This window comes from Gastrolobium bilobum, unplaced genomic scaffold (genome assembly GCF_033153095.1).
Source record: "Gastrolobium bilobum isolate Gb01-03AN ecotype WA unplaced genomic scaffold, APGP_CSIRO_Gbil_v1 utg8540, whole genome shotgun sequence".
Lineage (NCBI taxonomy): Eukaryota > Viridiplantae > Streptophyta > Magnoliopsida > Fabales > Fabaceae > Gastrolobium > Gastrolobium bilobum.
Window position 1 is genome coordinate 4,909 of NW_026898089.1, and position 20,969 is coordinate 25,877.

Sequence of the window (20,969 nt, forward strand, 5' to 3'; positions counted from 1 at the left end):
GACAGGATGTATTTGTTTTCTCAACATTTCCCAATTTAGCACTAGGTACCTAATTTAGTTTCCAGTCAACAATCCAATACTTAATGAGCATACATATATTAAACTTAAAGTACTCATCAATTACAAATCATGTTCATTACAATTCATGGAACTTAGCTTACAAAACACTATGATCATTCCTTTGGCTCCCATCAACAAAAGAGATGACCAAAGGCATGAGCATAGGCTAAGTCCATGCCAATATACAAATCATACATCTATCAATGGTCTATGAATTACAATCCTATACATGTGAGCTACAAAACAACATGTATAATATCAAAATATAGGATTCTCATGCATATGCTAATCCAAATATGGCCACTTGCCACTGGTGGCTCCTGCAGCATCCTTACCTGAAAGGGGGTCCCCACAACACGGGGTGAGATATACGAATATATCCAGTAAACCAGGGGTCCTTGGAGCATCTCTCCACCCAACAGTTCCATATCAGTGTAATAGGAATAACAATAATAATGCAGTAAATACATATCTATGCAAAGTGCAATAACATCTCCAGGAGAAATCCCTCGAGCTCTCAAGTTGTCCTAAGGAAACTCATATGCAAATAGTCCTACTGGCCAGCTAACTACCAAGTATGATTTATGCATCGTCATGCAACATACCACATAGGGAAACACCATCCTATGCCACACCAAATGCATACACATACGTATAACAAAGCATTACACTATTTCATTGCATTTATATACACTATAATTACCACTACCCTTTCAGGGCTTGGTGGAACAATCAAGGGAATTACACCCAAGGTCCGAAGGCTTACCTCAAGCTTCAGTTCGACCTTTGTTCACCACCAACAGGTTCCAGAGTCAGTCAATTACAATACTCCACTTCTCAAACAAAACCTACACAAGGTTTAATGCAATTAACACATATTGCATCCAATAACATCTCATAGCTTATCAACCAAGCTATACAATTCATACCAAACATAAGCATGAACTTACTGATCACTCACGGTTGGTCCAATTGTCTCAATCCTAGACATCACAAGGATCCAATCATCAATCAACCAAGCCAACCCATTGATCATAATTGCAAGAAATCCAATATCTAAGTGTCATATTCTTGCCATTTTCCAAATATGCTCATTTAGCTATCTAAGCTCATTTTCACCGATTAAACGTCGTTCCTAGCATTTTTCACAACATGCTCTAAGTTCCATTCTTCCTAGAACATAGCTAATTTAACAACATTTCATCAAAACCCTAAAACACTATTCATAAACCCTAACTCATGTAATTTCAAGGAATCATGAGGTTCAAGGGTTAGAATCTTACCACCAATGGTTGCACTACCAAGGATTGATGGCTCCTCAAGCTTCAATGGAGGTTGAAGCTCTCAAACACCTCTATTTCTCCAAAGGGCCAAATTTTTTAGAGGAAATATCTCTCTCCACAATGCTCCCCACTCAAAACTAAGCTAGGATTATGAAAGAGAAGAAGATTTGGAGTAGTTTAGGCTTTGGAATCACTCAAAATGGTTGAGATTTGCAATCTCTAGGTTTTCCCCTCACCTTCCTCTCTTCTCCCTCTCTTCTCTTCTCTGATGCTGGTTCGACGGGGAAATGGGGGGCTTGGGTTCTTTTTTTTGTTTTATGCCACTTAACCTTATGTTAAGTGGTTTTAAGTGGGTATCAGTTCATCTATCTATTTAACTCCAATAATTACCAAACTTTACCCAAAAGTCTGGAATATTATTCTAGGAATATTTATAATTTTATTTTTATATTTTGGGCACTTTTGCCAGTATCCATTTATACCCCCTAATTTTCACTGAGTACACTTTTTAACTCCAAAGTGACTCAGATTCATTTAATTAAGTCTTATACTTAATTTTACTCACTAAAACATGCTTAATTATGTAATTACCTGTAATTTGCTAATTAATTGAGTTAGTGCTATTATAACATACGTACGATATTAAGTTTAATTACAATCACAACATTTGAATTAAAATACGGCAATTTTTTTTATTTTTTTAAAGTGTTTTCGTTTAAAACAACTGTATTTTAAACAATCCCCTTAACGTAATCATAACCAAAAACAATTGCGAAACATAATTTCTATAGCTAAAATATCAAACAATACATATTCAAAGATTGCTAAGTGGTTCCCATAAACTAACAAAGCTTTAGTACACTTTTACACTTTTTACCAACCTTATATAGGTTCGGTATTTTCAAAACTTCACTTGACTCACTTACCAATAAATTTTCATATTTTAGTATATTATACTAGACTCTCTAAGCTTTCCAACAAGGTATCATAATCTTAATTTGGACTTCTACAACTCCAGATATATTTACCGTAAGATAACTACTCAAATCTGTCAACATACGACAATACTGAATCTGGGTTATTTCACTGCGTTTAAAAATGCAACTAAATTACTTATCTTTTTGCTCTCAATTTTGGATATGTTATTTTTAACACCTAGACCTTCAATTTGATATATCAGAAGCCTTGTTTCGATAAGAAACGAAGGAGATATTTACTTTCAAAGTTGACAGACCCTTGATATCACACAAACTGCAAAATCTGAGCAGTTTACACTTAAATGAAACTACACACAGACTGCAACTCATTACTCATTCATATTTTGAGATATTACATAAGACATCCTGAGATTCAAAATGATAGCTCTCAGGTTTCATTTGACTAAGAATTGAGTGATATATAACTCACCAAAGTTATACTTACTTATACTACATTTTTTTATAATTTTGACAACATCTCCGTTGTTTATTAAACAATTCTAGGCATCACGTTCCCACTATTTTTGCAACACCTGATTGACACAATACTCATTCCATTCAAACTATATCATATAGACTAGCAAAGATGGCTCTGTGCTATTTACATTAACCTAATACATAAATATGTACTTACAAATACATATATCTGTTATCTCTACATAACTATTTACATAGGAAACATAGGCCTCTCAAAACATTGTTTAAACTACATTAAATTGCATGCTCTTACACTAGTCATGCCACATCAAAACATATATATAGATGATTTGCAAAACACGCAACTTTCCTATCCAACAGCTTCACATATAATTCTAATCCTCACGAACCGGCTTCTTACCACGAGATTTATCACCCACACCAAAGTACCTGAAAGACGTAAAACAGTCACGTGGAAACTGTTTCAAGAAAGTCCGCAGGGTGAGATAAACTCAATGAGCTCAGGGTTTATGGAGAAGTCTCTACTCATGAGTTCACTTCCTGCATTACATGTTGAATTCCCAAACACAGAGAACATCATATTTCAAATAATACAATTAAGTATTTTACATCACTTTTACCATTCATTAAGCATACACAACTTTACAATTATAGATTCATTAACTACCTCAAACAAATACTTCACAATATTATTCTAGAAGTTACAATCAACTAGAATATACTTAACTCACAATAACCAGAATTAACTTCAGAATCAGAAACTCATATCAATCTAATTCACCTGAATTCCACAATACACAAAATCATCACTAATTTATAATATCTGGAACCAACCAAAAATCGGAAGCATTCACGGTAATAACTCAACATATTCCACCAGAGTTCCCTGCAGTCAAGGTATACTCATCTAGTATGACCATAATATCTTTTGGACTCGTATGTGGAATCAACATTCATGTATGTATGTATGTATTCATCACACTTGTCCTTAAGCATCATAACTCTTTATATCAGTGTACTTTAAATATACACCATACATTAATCTGTTATCAGACTAATCACAACACAACATCTCCTATGTTGACTTCCAAATCACAACTGTAGTTTAAGTAGTAAACTTTGACCGATCGTTAAAGGTTAAATTCCAAAACTGGATTGCAAAGAAAATGCCTAGAGAATGACCAACCGAGAGAAGCAGTAGCACAAGAAGCACCAGCGACTCAGAGACTTAAGAGACACGTTTCTTTGCATGGCCATAGTTTTGATTTTTGAATCTCCTTTATATAGTTTCCTTCTTCCAATTAAACTTGGGGATTTATTCCTCTAGGTCATCTATTGTTGACTGTTGGCATGTTTAATAATGTTTTATTTTCTCCGGTCTAACTTAAGTCTTAGATTATAACAATAAAAGATTATCCTTTTATGTGTAATTTAATATTATCATGTGCGAGAATTGTAACTATACAAATGTGATAAATTTTTATGGTACTACAGATGCACCGAGACTCTGTGCATCTCTTACCATATATAGTAAAAAATATCATTTTATATTGCCCCTGCTTTTATCATATTTCCGTCCAAGTCCCCAAAATTTTCTTTTTAAGGTAAAGTAATACCTACTACAGCTACAACGAAAGTAAACTCACAAAGGTGAACCAATGATGATAAAGGAAGAGAAAGACAAAATATTGGAATAGGTAGAGATACATATCCTTGAATTGTTAGAATTCTCTCTTATAATATCTATGGTCACATTAAATAACAGATGAGATCATCCATTTTCATTAAAAACTAGAACATGTTGGCCGTCAAATAAATATTTTATTTAATGAATAATAATTGATAGCTTGATACTATCTCAAAACTGAAAGTCATTTCAAAATTTCAATGGCCACTTGATAGGCAAGCGGGATGATTTAACAAAATTTCCTCGTGAAGAAACAAGAACAGGTTGTCAAGTAAGAATGACACTCAATTTAGTACCAAAAAAATGGAACACCAGAAACTAACCATATGATGCCTTCATGAAGATAGATTTTAAGATGAAATCTTATTTTATGATGCACTCATATGTAGAGCTACCAATGAAGCATAAGCTCCACCACTAATCTTCATCAACACATCATGGCTTCCCTTTTCAGCAACCACCCCATTTTTTATTACTGATATAATGTCAGCCCCTCTAATTGTTGTAAGACGGTGAGCAACCACCACAGTAGTTCTGTTCAAACTGACTCTGTCTAGAGCCTCTTGGACTATACGTTCTGACTCTGCATCAAGTGCACTTGTTGCCTCATCTAGCAAAAGGATTTTGGGGTCTTTCAGCATGGCTCTTGCAATGGCAATACGCTGCTTTTGCCCTCCTGACAATTGTGTCCCTCTTTCTCCAACTGGGGTGTCATAACCATTTGGAAGAGAACTTATGAAGCCGTGTGCATTAGCTGCTTGTGCTGCTACAATTATCTCATCCTCGGTTGCACCTCCTTCTTTGCCATAAGCTATGTTGGCACGAATGCTTTCATTGAAAAGAATAGGCTCTTGACCAACCAAACCCATTTGCTGCCTCAGCCAGCTTAGTCTGAACATTTTGATATCCACTCCATCTAGTAGTACTTGTCCAGAATCAGGGTTGTAAAACCTCTCTAAGAGGCTGATAACTGTTGATTTTCCACTGCCACTTTCTCCAACCAAGGCAACAGTCTACATAGACACATATATCAGTAATGCAATTACATTGCATCTTCTCAAGAAATTGATTTGTACAAACAAAAGATTACCTTTCCAGATGGGATGCTTAGACTCAGGTCTTTGAAAATTTGAATATGAGGCCTTGTTGGATAACTAAAACTGACATGTTGAAGTTCAATATTACCTGTTACTGTTTCCAGTGTCATACCCTCATTGCTGCTGGAGTCAATAATAGGTTTCCTATCAAGAATTTCAAATATTGAAGCTGTGGAATCTTTGGCCTTGTTAGTGTCTGGTGCCAATGCACTAGTCTGGGAAAGCCCCATTGCTGTAATTGTTAAACAAAAGAAAACCTGCACAAATGAGAACCAGATCAAAAGAAGCACCAAATAAAGGTGGAGCATCCCAAGGTAATTGATTGATTCTACCTTGAAAACCTCTGCAAAAGTCGCTTTCCCGTGTTGCACAAGAACAGATCCTATGTAGAAACAGAAAGCATTTGTGCAGTATAGAGCCAAAAATGAGAAACCAAATCCTGCACCACTAACAAGGCCCAACCGAACACCTTCTTGTTCTGGACCTATACATTTCTTCCTGTACATATCCATCACCTTCGATTCAGCACAAAATGATGCAACGGTTCTGATGCTACCAACAGCATCATTTGCCACCTGACTTGCCTCTTCATACATCACCTATACAAAAAATAAAAGATTCTCATGATGTGTACACAATGCATAATTCCGTTAATGGAATCGACAAAACTGAAATTAAGGCTAACCTTAGCATCTGCACTGAATCCTTTTAGAAACTTCATCTGAACGAATCCTTGAATAAGGACCAAGGGAGACACAGCCAGAATTATAAAAGCGAGAATCCAATTAGCAGTGAATGATATAACTAGACCAGCAGTGATTGTTGATATGTTTTGCACAATGAGGGCCAAGGTGTCACCAACAAGACTTTTCACCATTGAAGCATCAGTAGATAACCTTGCACCAACTGCACCACTACAAGGTGATTCATTTCTTTCAGTTTGATGATAGAAGGAATTAACATATGATAATTAATGTTTCTTTATTCTGTCTTTACTAGCTGGAAGTAAAATGTCTTGTTAACATACCTAGAATTTGCAGGATCATCAAACCAACTGATTTCTTGGTGCACAACCTTTTCAAATGTCAATGAACGGATTCTTTCTATAAGTTTTCCACCAGCAACCCCAAAGAAGTAATTCATCGTTGGTAATGCCACCAGAGAAACTAAACCCAAACCAACATATAGAAGTGCCCAGAACCTAGAATCTTTCCTCTGCTGCTCTGGAGGTTCATAGAACATAGTAGTAGCTGATGAAAACAAGAAGCCAAATATAGGGAACACAACACCTTGTACTGCTGCAGCAAAGGATCCAATCAGTAAGACAGGAACCTCAGGCTTGTTCAAGTAGGCCAACCGTTTAATAGAAACCTTTTTGGGCCTCTTATTTTCAGTTTGAACGTTTTCAATTGTATGAGGAAGAGCAAAGCTAAATGACTGGGAGTGTCGACTCACTGATGAACCTCGGCTTATTGATCTCACAAGGGATGTTCTTTGGCTTGAAGATCTATCCATGTGACTATCTATATTGAAACTGTTTCTTGACTTATCTGCTTCAGTATTCCCGCTACCTTCAGCTTCTTTTTGTCCTTCTTGTAGACGAATAAGCTGGCAATAAGCTCCATCAGTATCCATGATCAACTCATCATGAGTTCCTACATATAAAGTAAGTTTGCAAAAGTGAATACATTATTCCAAGATGTCACAAAAATAGATTTTCTAAGATTTCTCCACTGACTTAACATGATATATAAGAAAGTTTCAAAACTACTTTTGAAACTCGTAAAGAATCATTTCAACCCAAAAGCTTAAGCAGTTGGTGAGGTTACATTAATGGTTTTATATCTCTAACATGCTCCCTTGTACGAGAGTCCACTGGGCTTGAAAGGTAAATAATGCATCAGACCCAGCCTACCTGTGCTAAGAAATTACACAAGAGAAAGTAGGGGACAGTGAGGATTGAACCGTGACACCGAGGTTCTGATACTATGTAAAGAACCAATTCAACCCAAAAACTTAAATTATTTTATATCTCTAACAAAACTTATAATGTATAGAACTGAAACAGTTGGTTCATGTATAACCTTTCTCCACAATTTTGCCCTGTTGAACCACTGCAATGGTGTCAGCATTTCTAATAGTTGTTAGACGATGAGCAACAACTACAGTAGTCCTTTTTGACATAACTTTATCTAATGCTTCTTGAACAATACGTTCAGACTCAGCATCCAAAGCACTTGTTGCTTCATCAAGAAGAAGGATTTTCGGGTTCTTCAAAATTGCCCTTGCAATCGCAATTCTTTGCTTTTGCCCACCAGAAAGTTGAGTGCCATTCTGTCCTGCCATTGTGTCAAGGCCCTGCAAACAGAATAATACACTTTTATTGACTTCAATAAAACTTAATAAAAGAAATAAAAACCTAAAACAGGAATGACTTATGTTAGGTAAGAGTCTGGAATATTTATACACCTGAGGCAGCTTGTCAACGAACTTTTTGGCATTGGCAAGTGTTATTGCTATTGTTATCTCCTCATCAGTTGCATCTTCTTTCCCATAAGCTATGTTCTCTTTGATACTGGCCGTGAAAAGGATAGGTTCTTGACTAACCAGCCCAATCTGTTCTCTTATCCATTTAAGTCGAAAATTCTTCAAATTCACGCCATCTATAAGCACTTCTCCAGCATCAGGATCATAGAATCTTTCTAATAAACTTATTACAGTAGACTTTCCACTTCCACTTTGACCCACTAAAGCAGCAGTTGTGCCACTGGGAACATATAATGAGAATCCAGCAAAGATCTGCACATCTGGCCTTGCAGGGTATGTGAAGTAAACATCTTTGAGTTCAACATCTCCCTTTATGTCTTCCAAGACAACACCACTGGTATCATAAGCATCAATTTTGGGCTTTCTTTTAATTGTCTCAAACATCTTATATGCTGCTGCTTGGCCTGCAGCAAATGCATTTAGACTTGGGGATGTCTGACCAAGTGACCTGGGAATGTAAGAAAAGTTAATCAGGTTCTGATACCTATCAAAGCTCTGCAAAATACAAACTAGAAAAAAAAAAAAGTTCTTAGGCCTAAACAACGAGAACATCTTTGCTACTACCGTAACACTAAGTACTGGGTATGACTCGCGTTTAAAATGAAATTACAAACTATGTATTTCCCTGTACATAAGTATAATATTAAAGTTGCTTTTTTTTTTCTCTATTCAAAAAATATGTCAACTGATGTGTTATGCTCCAATTAGTGGGACGTATATACGACGGTAGTATATTAGATTTTTTTCTAAACAACTTCATGTCAATGTCAGTTATCCAATCAAGTGCCAATGTCTCACTTACATTCCACCAGTCATAAGAGCTATGATTACATTCATGACGGTTCCACCATTGTATCCATGCTCAACAACCAGTTTGGAACCATACCACATGGCAAGTCCATAGGTGCAGAAGATAATCAACAAAAGCACTCCCATTCCTAATCCCGAGGCCATCCCTTGTTGAACCATCGAAGAATAAGCAACTTTTAACTTGCTATTATACTGTTCTATTGCTTTTTTCTCGCCAGTAAAAGATGCAACCTGATTTAAATTTCAAAGACAATGGTTAAGTACAAATGCAAATTATTTAGTGTTGTCAATAATTGATTTTTGTGTGTCTTACAGTTCTAATAGCTCCAACTGTTTGCTCAACAACATTTCCTGCTTCTGCATAAGCAGCTTGCCCACGACTTGACATTCTAGCCATCAACATGGACATAACTCCACCAGCAATGACGACACAAGGTACACATGCAAGCAAAACTACAGCTAGTCGCCATCCTTTTATAAAGGCAATCACAAAGCCACCAAAAAAAGTTGAAGCAAGTTGTATAAACTTCCCAACCTGTCATTACAAGTTTTTGTCATGTTTTGTCATAAAATCTTATTCAAATTATTTTAAGCCCATTTTTTTGCTATTGATTCATTTGTATCTGATGAATTGTAGAAACATTAATTACAATTAAAATCAAAAGTTGAGTTTGAAAGCGTAACTTATATTAAGATAAGATGATTCTATCCCTATATATTTAATATTATTGATTGTTGAGATATACAGTCTCACATTGATTGTGTGGGCAATTAATGTGGCCTTTATAATGCCTTGGGCACTCCCACCCTTTGAGCTAGCTTTTGGGATGGTGTATCCCAAGGTTCTTTACATTGATATCAGAGCTTGAGTGACTATAAGGTCACAAGTTCGATTTTCACGGCCTCTCACTTTCAAGTGGAATTAAAATAAAAAGCACTGATATCAAAAAAAATAAATAAATAAAATAAAAAGCACAAAAAGGTAAACCAAAAATTGGGTCTGTGCAGTTCCACGCTTCTAGCCCAAACGGCTCTTGTGTGAGGGGGCGTGTTGAGATATATAGTCCCACATTGATTGTGTGGGCAACTAATGTGACCTTTATAATGCCTTGGGCACTCCTACCCTTTGAGCTAGCTTTTGGGATGGTGTATCCCAAGGTTCTTTACATTGATAAGACGACGATAACAAATTTGACATAATCCAGAATTAAATTAATCTGATATTTATTAATTTAGAAATGTACTTTTGTTGTAACTATAGAAGGGAAATTTTGCAGCAACACATAAAAAAACAGGATAAATCAACGGATTCTAGCTTCTTCTTTTTTATTTTTTAAGAAGAGGTGAATCTCACTTTTTGACACTAGAAAAAGGACCCTTATTAATTTGAGGTAACAAAGGAGCATACCTTTTCTCCCATGGCATCTTGAATGAGAATGGTGTCACCAGACATTCTTCCAATGACCTCGCCAGTTGTTGTTTCAGTGTCAAAGTAGGCAATGTCCTGCTTTAATATAGTTTTCAAGTACAAGCCACGGATCCTCGCGGCTTGTCTTTCTCCTGTCACCATCCAACATGATACCTCTGCACCATTCAACAAAATCACCATCATATATATCACATTAATGCTGCATGCAATTATATATATATATATATATATATATATATATATATATATATATATATATATATATCTTGAAAGACTCAAATAAACAAATAAATATGCAGAACACAGGGAGAGAAAAAACAAAACAAAAAAGAAGAAGCAATATCTTACGTAGAAATGAGGCTATTCCAGAGCCAATAGCCAGGTAAACAAATAATAATGAAACCTGAAATTTGAAGTGCCAAGTACATAAGTTAGTTTGATAACACAATTTGCATTAACGGAACAGCAAATACAAAATGGACATAGCATGCAAAGCTTACAGAAGAGGGATCATATAATAATAGTTTTTAGGGCTGAGTAATATTGCAAAAGGAGGTTAGTTATAAAACCTTAGAAACTTCGTTGATAGTACGTGATGGATCGGTGGAGCCAAAAGTGTTGATGACTTTCCCTAAGATAACGGTCATGAGAGGCTGTGACAAGCCATTAGCGACGGAACTAATCGTGCCAATGATCATCAACGCCACGTCAAGGTGATCCGCAAAAGTGAAGAGCATGTAGAATGGAACTTTTTGGTTAGCTTTGTCTCTTTCATGTTGTGATGAAGATGTTGCTGGCACCTCTGCGTTGTTCTGTGCCATGGTTTCCTCAAGACCAAACCAGTGAACAAGAACAACAAGAACAAGAAGTAGATAACAAAAAGAAAGAAATAATATGGAGATTGCGTGAGATTCTGTTAGCTAGGTAGCTACGAAGAAGATTAGTTCCCTATTTTAAATGACTATGATATTAACAGAATCTTCATTTATTCAAAAACCAGAAAATCTTTAGTGTTAATTTTTACTCTCTGCGCAAGATACTAATTTTTACTTTAATTTCTGCGCAAGATACTACTTTTTGTTACAGCTTCTAGAATGTTTTTCTCACCCTTTTTTTTCCTTTTTTTGGCAAAAGAGCATTATTAAGTTCACATTAATTAATTAATATATTAACATATGTGTATGATTATCAAAATCCTTACTATTTATTGATTATGATAGTGGAAATAAAGGATCATCCCTCATGGTGGAATTTGAGATGAATTAAAGTTCTCATCTTCACAAGTCACCAAAAAAAGTATTAAGGAATGTACCCAAAAAAAAAATGATGTTTGTTCTGATTGGTATATATTGGTAGGTATTGAGGCTTTATCTTATTTTTTTGGATTTTCCTCTTTAATATTGACAAAAAAACAAAGGAAAGTTTCTTGTATGCAAATCTAAAGAAATTGTTTATTGGTATGATATATAGGAAAATTTTGAATTTCAAATATATAACTTCAATTTTAGCAAGCAGTGTATATGTTTATCAGTTACTTAAAATTTAAACTGATAGATATGTTTATTACAACATTAATGTTATTATTATTATTTTTTTGGTAAGCACATTAATGTTATTTGACACAAAAGCTTTTATACAAAAATATTATGAATGTCTCATGATTAATTATGGTTGAATAAGAAAAAGGTGAGATTTGAGAAATAAATGGTAACTGATAAAATGTAACAAAAAGTATTCACTTTCTTATTTAATAAGTCGTTCATAAAGATTCATTCATATTTTTAACATATTATCACCTAATAACAAAAATTATTCACTTTCTTACCCAATAGCATTTTTTATTTACTTATTATCACATAAAATTCAAAATTTTAATCACTTCAACTTATCACATCATGACAATATCTAGATCGTTTCATTGGCGGAATCACTCTTTACATATTATTACTATTGTTATTATTCTTATTTATGAAATTAATGTTATATGATTGTATCAAAACCTCTGCATTTAATGTATCCCTGCAATAAGGGAGAGAAAGAAATAGAGAAGAAGAATAAATAAGCTATAACTATATTCCGCTTTTCGCGTGTATGCTGTTACAATTAAATTTGACCAAAGAATATAAAGTTATAGTTTTTACCATAGGTTTGAGGATTACGTGTAGAAAATGAAGTTTATGTATGCACAGTGAAAACTATAATTTGTCTTTTAAAAATCATGCAACAAAAACTGCAAAGCTGAACCGATCGATCTTGTTACTCGTATATAAATTCCCCTTCTCAAATTTACACATCACAAAAAATAATAAAATCCTTTTTTTTATGGTTTTAATATTTTCCGTGAATGTAAATAAGTTATCTACATTCACTCTCAAAACGACGTCGTTTTGGTTGAAAGATTAAACAAATATAATGATAAAAACTATTATAATTTTGCAATAAATTATAATTACAAAAACACCTTGATTTCCGCTCCAAAACGAAGTTTTTTTGAGTTCAGTGTTATCTACATTCGCCGCAGAAAAAATGAACTTTTTTTTATGTTGAATTTTAAAAAAAAAAAAAAATGTCAGTTATAAATAACTTGAAAAAATATTTTTTTATTTCTATGAATGACAGTAGATAAATTGCTTTCATTATTTAAAATTTGAAATTAACTCTAATAATATCTCTTATTCATTATTGTAAATAAGGATATCATTATTTAACTTTTAAATTTTAACTGGGTATGAAAATTAAATTGTACTTGAAAATTACTAATTTATTCAAATAATATTTTTTGGTTTCTTAAAGCATATATATAATCTTTACACAAAACCGAGACCAAGTGATACCTGCATAATGTGTGATCATGAAACCGAAAGTATTCTACATATTTATAATAAACACTCGTATCACTGTCTAACATATGTAAGGAGGTCATCCTAAAAGTGTCTATTATGATTTATGATTTCAGTGCGTAAAACATGATGTAAACCAACTAAAAAAATCTCTAGTGCTTTTCTATTCTCTTCCTGCTTTATCATGATTGTGCTGATCTTCTTGCTAGGTGTAGTCATTCCTATGACCTAGGTCCCCGATACATTAGAAAATGTCATTTACAATTTATCATGTTAAGTCCTTACAATATCTACGAAAATCCATTATAACATTTAATTAGTAGCCTGGTAGCTAATAGACACCATTGCTGCAATGCTTAAAAGAATGTATTCACCTTACCATTTTTCGATTATATATGTAGGAACTAATGATGAGTTAATCAAGGACCCTTATAGTGCTTATCCCAAAGAGGGAGGTGCTACACAATAACAGATAATTGTAGCAGCTATAGCAGCCAATGCACACAAGTCCATCAGTTCACTTCCAAATGATTATCACACCTTTGTTGGGGTCTCATTCTCATGTACAACGTATAAGAGAAGAAGCCTATTTTTTCTTTTGTCCAAACGGTGATTCATAAGCGATATACATATCATTATCACCATTCACCACTAAAGAGAAAGCAATCTGTTATCTGTAACTGAACTTAATGAAAAAATCATCTAAACCAAATACATAAATAATTATATGAATGAAATTTACATTCTTAAAACAAAATCATTTTCCCCCCTCCAAAAAACAAAAATGCCTTACCACACTAAACGCAACAAGATGGAATACCAACAAAGGGAAATGATAAACGGATTTGAAAATGGATCCATCAATATGACGTTTAAGCTTAGAAGAACAGCTAACTTCACAAATGCATCTCATTTTGTTGTAATCCACGCTCAACAAATCGTAACATAAGGTTATCAGCCTCCACCATCTTACCATCTACCATCAGTCTCTTGCTCACTTTCTCACACAACTTCAGATCAGGAACCAAATTACGTCTAAACATTTTACAAGCCACTTTATATGCTGATAGAACAACCCCTTTTTTCAGATAGCTTTCCATCAGAACATGGCATGTATTAGCATCAACTTTTGATGCAGTTCTCAAAACCTTCCCTAGAAGTTTCTCAGCCTCCTCAAGGTTCCCAAAATCACAAAGCTTCTCAATAACTTGATTGTATACTGTTCCAAATGGTTGCCTAGCAAGCATTTTTTCCAATAACTTCAGCATATCATCTACTCTACCCCATTGACAATAACAGTGGATGACTGTCCTGTATGTTACAGGGGTAGGATCCAAACCTTTGCCGAGCATCTTCACAATTAACTCAGCAGCCTCGTCCAGTCTACCTTTCTTCCCCAATGCATCAAACAATGCTGTATATGTGACAGCATCAGGATGTTTGTTGCTTAGATACATGTCATCTAGCACTGATAGAGCAGCTTCCAAGTCACCGATCTGACAAAAACCGTGAATTACAGTAGTAAAGTTTACAACATTAATGGCACAGCCCTTATTCAGACATTCTTCTAAATATTTTTTAGCTTCTACTACTTTCTGATTTTGACAGAGAGACTGTAATAGCAGGTTTATTTCAACTGGATTTGGAAAAAAACCTTTTTTAATCATTTCCCTGGTCAAATCACAGGCTTCAGACAATTTTCCCTCCCTACGGAACCCATGCATCACGGCACTGTAAGTGATGGCATTTGGGGTCCACCAATGCTCCTCACTTACATTAATCATCTCCCTCGCCTCTAATGATTTTCCATTGTGACAGAGCCCATTCAACAAAGCTGTATATGATACAGTATTTGGCTTGCACCCATGTTTGTACATCTGTTGCAGCATCTTTTTTGCTTCGTCTATCTTCCCCATGCGACAAAATCCATCAATTATAGCAGTATATGTCACTACATCAGGATTACAGCCTCTTGAGTACATATCGATCACTAAACTCTTTGCCTCACCCATCCTCCCCTTCTTACAGAAGGAGTGAACCACTGCACTATACCCAACCTTATCAATGTGGAAACCCTTGTCTTCTGCTTCCCTTAAGAAAGCAAGAGCATCATCTGCATGTCCATGCTTTGAAAGCGCGTGGATAAGTGTATTATATGTAACCTGATCTGGTATTAATTTACCACTCTGAACCATGTTCTCCATTAAATGCTTCACTTCTTCAATTTTTTTCTCCTCACAGAGGAAAGCCATCACAGTATAATAACTAACTTTATCTGGAGGGCATCCCTTGGATGGCATTTCTGCAATAAGCTTCAATGCATCTTTAATCCCACGTAAATCACAGTAACCCTTGATCAAGCAGTTATAAGTGACAATATTGGGTTTGATTCCAGCCAGCTGCATTCGTTCCAAGAATCTCAGTCCCTTTTCCAATTTATTGCCCTTCACCAAAACATAGAGAGCAGTGTTACATATAGATAAATTAGGTTCAACTCCAGCTTTCTGCATCAAGGTCAAAATTCGCATGGCATTCCTCAACTTTCCCGCACGACTATAAGATACCATCACGTAGCCAAAAGCTTCAGGTGTACATTCAATTCCACGGCGGGTCATAAGCCGAAGAATCCGCCTTGCACCTTGGCATAATTTAGTCTTGCTAAGGACATCCAGCATTGTATAGTAGACAATAGGGTCATGTTTGTAGCGCCACTGCCGATCAGCCCAGTAGAAAAAACTCAAAGCAACACGTTCATCAACTTGAGAGCGCAAAACAGCACAAACATGTGGGGGCTTGAGGCTTCTTAACAAGTGCCTCAAATGTCCTTCAAGTTTTGGGTTCCAAGCAGACCTGAGTGCAATTAACCTACAAACCTCCTTAACCAAAGGGTGTCTGAATTCACTCTCATCAATTTCAAGTCTTGCAATATTTTCTCTCTGTTTGTAATTGCCACGAAAGGAGCTGATAAACTCAAGACTATCATCATCATCATCATCATCATCACTAGCCCTCTCTCCTTCACCCTCTTCATCTTCTTCCTTTTCTTCTTTTACAACATCATTGATACTTGCAGCAAAACATAATTCCCCTGGAAACCCAGAACCCACTTTCCCTAAACCATCATTGAAATTCCTAATGTTGCACTTACCCTCACGTTGAGCTTCAAAATTAGTGGTTGAATAAGAACCAGAAACAGAATTTCTTGCAGAATACAGACTCAGAGCAATACAAGATAAATGGTTAGCATAGAAATGGGAAGCTAAAACCTTTTCCAGTAGATAATGATTCAACCTCAGTGCCATCACTCAGCACAAAAACAAAAACAAAAATTGTATAGTCTTAAAGCAAGAATACCCACATCTCAATCTCATCAACAACGATTGGGAATTCATTCAAAATAACAAAATTTATGATATTTACCTGCAACGTTGAGCTGGGTAACCGAGGAAGCATCTTCAGCTTTCAGGCCTAAGGCTTTCCTTGGAGGATTTTGTGTTGGTCGGTGCAATTCAAATTTGGGTTTTTGGGTCGGGTTCACTTTATTTTATTTTAGGGTTTTATTGTAAGACATTTTTAGTGTCACGTTACTCTAATATATTTGATATGGATCCCACTTAAAAAGAAAAAAGAAAAAAAGGTGGGTTCCATTTGTCACGTGAGAAAAACATGACACTAAGAATATCATGCAACATGATAGGTATAAAACCCTTTATTTTATTTTTCATTGCGGATTCACTTTGTTTTTATTTTTTCTCTTATTTATTATGTAAACATAAAAATAATCTATTTAGCCAACCTAATCTATTAAAGCATGCAAACATAAAAATAATAAATTTTTTGAGAAAAGTGTTATTCTTTTAAATGATACAACTTATATCTTTTTACTCTCATAAAGAGGTAGGATCCACACCTTTATTTTTTTGTCAGCTCTCTCTCTCCTCTTTATTTATATCTTTTTCTCTCTTAAAATGACACAACTTTACATCCTTTAAAATGACACACATTTTTCTCTAAAACTTTTCATAACTCTCTCTCTGTATAATCTATTTAGATACCTAATATTAAGTTACATTAAATTAATTTGATTACAATAAATATTTATATTTTTATGTAAAGTTTTTACTATTGTGCAATATAAATATTTAAGTTTTTAAATGTCATAGAATAATTTATTTATTTAAAAAGTAATTAATTAATTAATTTAGCTTCTTAATAATTTTATGGAGTTTTTATTGCCATACATATAAATATTAAGATAATTTTATGTTCGTGTTTATATGTAAAAAAATGTTTTCATGTAAAAAAATTCAACCAAAGAGACAGAAATAATAAAAATATTAAAGTATTATAAGATAACAAAAGGTATCTGAACTAAAACATGTTTTATTTATTTTAATATGTGTGTCTTTCCTTATCACAATATTAATACGGGTTTTGTTTTTATCATTTTACATGATAACAAACTATTTTCCTACACACTTATGATATATGTGAGGTTCATTAAATAATGGAGTGAGAAAAAAATCAAAAGTAAAACTCAGCTTGAATTGTGTGCGTAGAAAAATTGATTTGTTGTCATGTAACATGACAAACCATTTCCCCTATTAATACTAAAATTTTAGGGAAATAAATGCCAATGAAAAAATTTATTTTAAAAGAAATAAAAAAAATTAAATTACTGAGAAGGTTTATTTTAATTTAATTATAAAAAAATAAAAATTTACGTAATAATCAAAATTTTCCTTATTTTTAAGAATTACGCTCATTTCAAAATGATTAACAGCAGTTAATTGGTAGCTACCATGTGAATAGTTATTGCTCGTATTTCAGTAATCAGCAATAGGAAATTGATATTGATTTTAATGACTATTATTCATATCTGATTGGTCAATATATACAAAATAGTAACTATTCCGATAGTGATTAAGTGGCACAACAACTTATATCAATGACATATTACTAATCTTTGATTGGCTAATAACAATCATTTGGTGTTTATCGCATGAATAGTTACGTTGAATGAATAATAATATGATATTTATTATTATTTTAATTGATGAACAACAATTATTGAATGTCTATTACCTAAATAATTGTTGCTTATTTTTTATTAATTGATAAATTTAAATAATCATTCTCTTCAATTAAAATTCAGTGTAACAGTTGCAGAGGTTAATGCAGCATTGGAGGAGTTATTGATGTCTCCGATTACAAAACTAGTGAATCATCAGCTGATACTATTGTGGTGGCATCCGCCCAAAGTAGTTGAAACTGAGATTTTATCTAAAATCGGAAGGTGAATAAAAAATTATAAAACGTAAAATTCTAGCGTAAAAAAAAATCATAAAAAATTGTAAAATCATAAAAACGTTTGAAATTTTGATGAAATCGTTCTGATTGAAAAAAATTGTAAAATCGTAAAATCGCAGATTTAAATCGAGATTTTAACTACCATGATCCGCCGATACTTTGAAGGAGGGGAAATTTTTTTTTATGGGAGACTCATGATTTTTGAAAATATAATAAAAATTAAATTTTTAAAAAATATTGAATTAATTTTTTGATATTATATTTGATTATTTTTGTAAAAAAAATTAATTCATATTTTTTAATCAGTTAGAATTCTTGAAATGTATTCTCTAGATGGTATTTTTTGATGGTACATATTTTAATTTAGAAAATACATATAAAATAGAATCTCGAAAAAATAACTTTTCGGATAAAAAAATTTCTAGCATGCTACCAAATATAGAATTCTAGAAAATCCACCTGACTTTTTCAGACATCTAAAAATAATCATTCTATCAAACACTTCTGAGTTGTCTGGACCCTTTAGATATGATTGAGAGAGAGAGAAGTAAATTTTCGTGACTGAAAGCAATTCGGAAGAGATGCGACGAATGAATGCAAGTTCCGATTTTTTGTTGAGACCGCCAAAATTCAAAAAAAAATTTGAGTTAGGAACTTTTTAAAGTGATATTTGGTAGAGGAGAAATTTTTTTATGTCTGAGAATCATAATTCTCAGGAATATGATAGGAAAGTGAGTTTTCAAGAATGTGACCAAAAGTTGTTTGGTAGATTAAAATATTACCGGGAATATTGGCCTCAAATTACTGATTCTATGTTTGGTTAATTGTCAAATATTATTGGGATTGTGAGTTGATTTTACAAAAATAACCTTTATCACTTCCAACTATCTCTCTCGCTCACTCTCAGTCCAGAAAAGCCGGCAACCAAAAACCACGCTATAGTGCAGATGGAAACTTTATTAAAAAACTATTAACATGAACCATTTTTATTGTTGATGCCAAATCGAACCACCAACAGGACATGTACCAGCATACACCATTTTTTATTTTTTCCTTTCCTAAAACTCCAAATTCACCTCTTTTACTTCAAATTGAACTTGTCTGCAATTGATTTTACAGCTTTGGCTGGAGAGGGAGGATGGATGTGAAGCGACTTGGGAACTAGCAGAGAGAGAGGGAGGGAGGGGGAAGCGATTTGGGAACTATAGCAGAGAGAGAGGGGGAAGGGGTATTTTTGTCCAAAAAACTTGAAAATATTTTCCCACTGTATAGGTTTTTCAGAATACCATATATAAGAAGGTATTATTACTTGGAAATTTTCTTCACAAATTAAAATACCAGGAAAGCAAAATACTTAGGAAAATTCTCCATTTCCTTGTACCAAGCATAGGTATCTTGGAATCCTAATTTAAATTTCCTAGGATTTTAAATTTTATCCTCCTACCAAACACCACCTAAGTGTTTTTTTAAGGGTTTAGTGTATCATTCAAAAGGACACAAGTTGTGTCCTTTTAGTGATTTACATAGAGTACGACCGGTTGTATTCTGTGTAATTCTAAAAAGTTACTTTTTTCACTTTACACGTCAGCGATGTGATTGGGAAGAGAGAAAAAAGCAACTTTTCAGTTTTACACAAAGTACAACCGGTCGTACTTTGTGTAAAACACCTTAAATGACACAAGCTTGTGTCATTCAAAAAGATACTTCTTTTTCCTTTTTTTTAAAGGCTGGCAATTTACCATGTTGCATAAGAAATTCAAGTTTTTCTACTGAGAGAGAAAGGGGTGGTGCCCACCATAAAGAAAAAAATTAAAAATTAAAAAGTGATTGACACGGACATCGAAGTGAGAGTGGTAGGAGAGGAGACTTCTCATGCAACATGAAAAGTCTTTTTCCCTTTTTTTATGCATTCATTTTTTCTATAGTCAATGTAAATCATTTATCTATATTAAATTCAAAATGACGTTGTTTTGAGGCAGGAATCAAGATATTTTGGTAATAATAATTTATTTCAGGGTTATAAAAATCTTTTCATTATAATTTTTTTTTCAACCTAAAACGACGTCGTTTTGAGAATGAATGTAGATAACTTATCTACATTCACTATAGAAACATTAAAGCCTTTTTTAATTATTAAGAATATAGTTCCTCATAATGCACTAGAATTTAGTATTATTAAATTCGATCTGGGCATCGATTCGATTGGAGTATTGGGTCATTAGTCAAACCAATGAATTATTGGTCGGAACAATTGATCCGAATATATATATAAATCGGGAAAAGATATACTTACCACCAAAAAATTTTACCACATTTACAATCAATCTAATCACCGTTGATTTCCGTCAATCTAACGGTTATAATTTATTAAGAATTAACAATTAATTAATAAGTACAACCTAATAATTTCCAATAAAATATAGCTGTTAGATTGACGGAAATCAACGGTGATTAAGTTGGTTGTAAGGGTGATAAATTTTTTTGATAGTAA

At 33.7% G+C, this 20,969-nt stretch overlaps 2 protein-coding genes across 2 annotated transcripts; both read right to left on the reverse strand.

Annotated features, from left to right (window-relative positions):
* Positions 1-4,813: 4,813 nt before the first annotated feature.
* LOC133312769 (ABC transporter B family member 9-like) lies at positions 4,814-11,149 on the reverse strand. The gene is made up of 12 exons (XM_061514027.1): positions 10,898-11,149; positions 10,677-10,731; positions 10,308-10,483; positions 9,213-9,434; positions 8,892-9,130; positions 8,012-8,537; positions 7,627-7,900; positions 6,570-7,197; positions 6,228-6,456; positions 5,875-6,141; positions 5,536-5,799; positions 4,814-5,458 (listed from the first exon to the last, which is right to left on the reverse strand). The coding sequence occupies exons 1-12, from the start codon at positions 11,147-11,149 to the stop codon at positions 4,814-4,816; spliced, it is 3,777 nt and encodes a 1,258-aa protein (XP_061370011.1).
* Positions 11,150-13,819: 2,670 nt separating this feature from the next.
* LOC133312789 (pentatricopeptide repeat-containing protein At1g09900-like) lies at positions 13,820-16,596 on the reverse strand. The gene has a single exon (XM_061514059.1). It carries the CDS (start codon positions 16,468-16,470, stop codon positions 14,065-14,067), a length of 2,406 nt encoding a protein of 801 aa, XP_061370043.1. The 5' UTR covers positions 16,471-16,596; the 3' UTR covers positions 13,820-14,064.
* Positions 16,597-20,969: the final 4,373 nt, after the last annotated feature.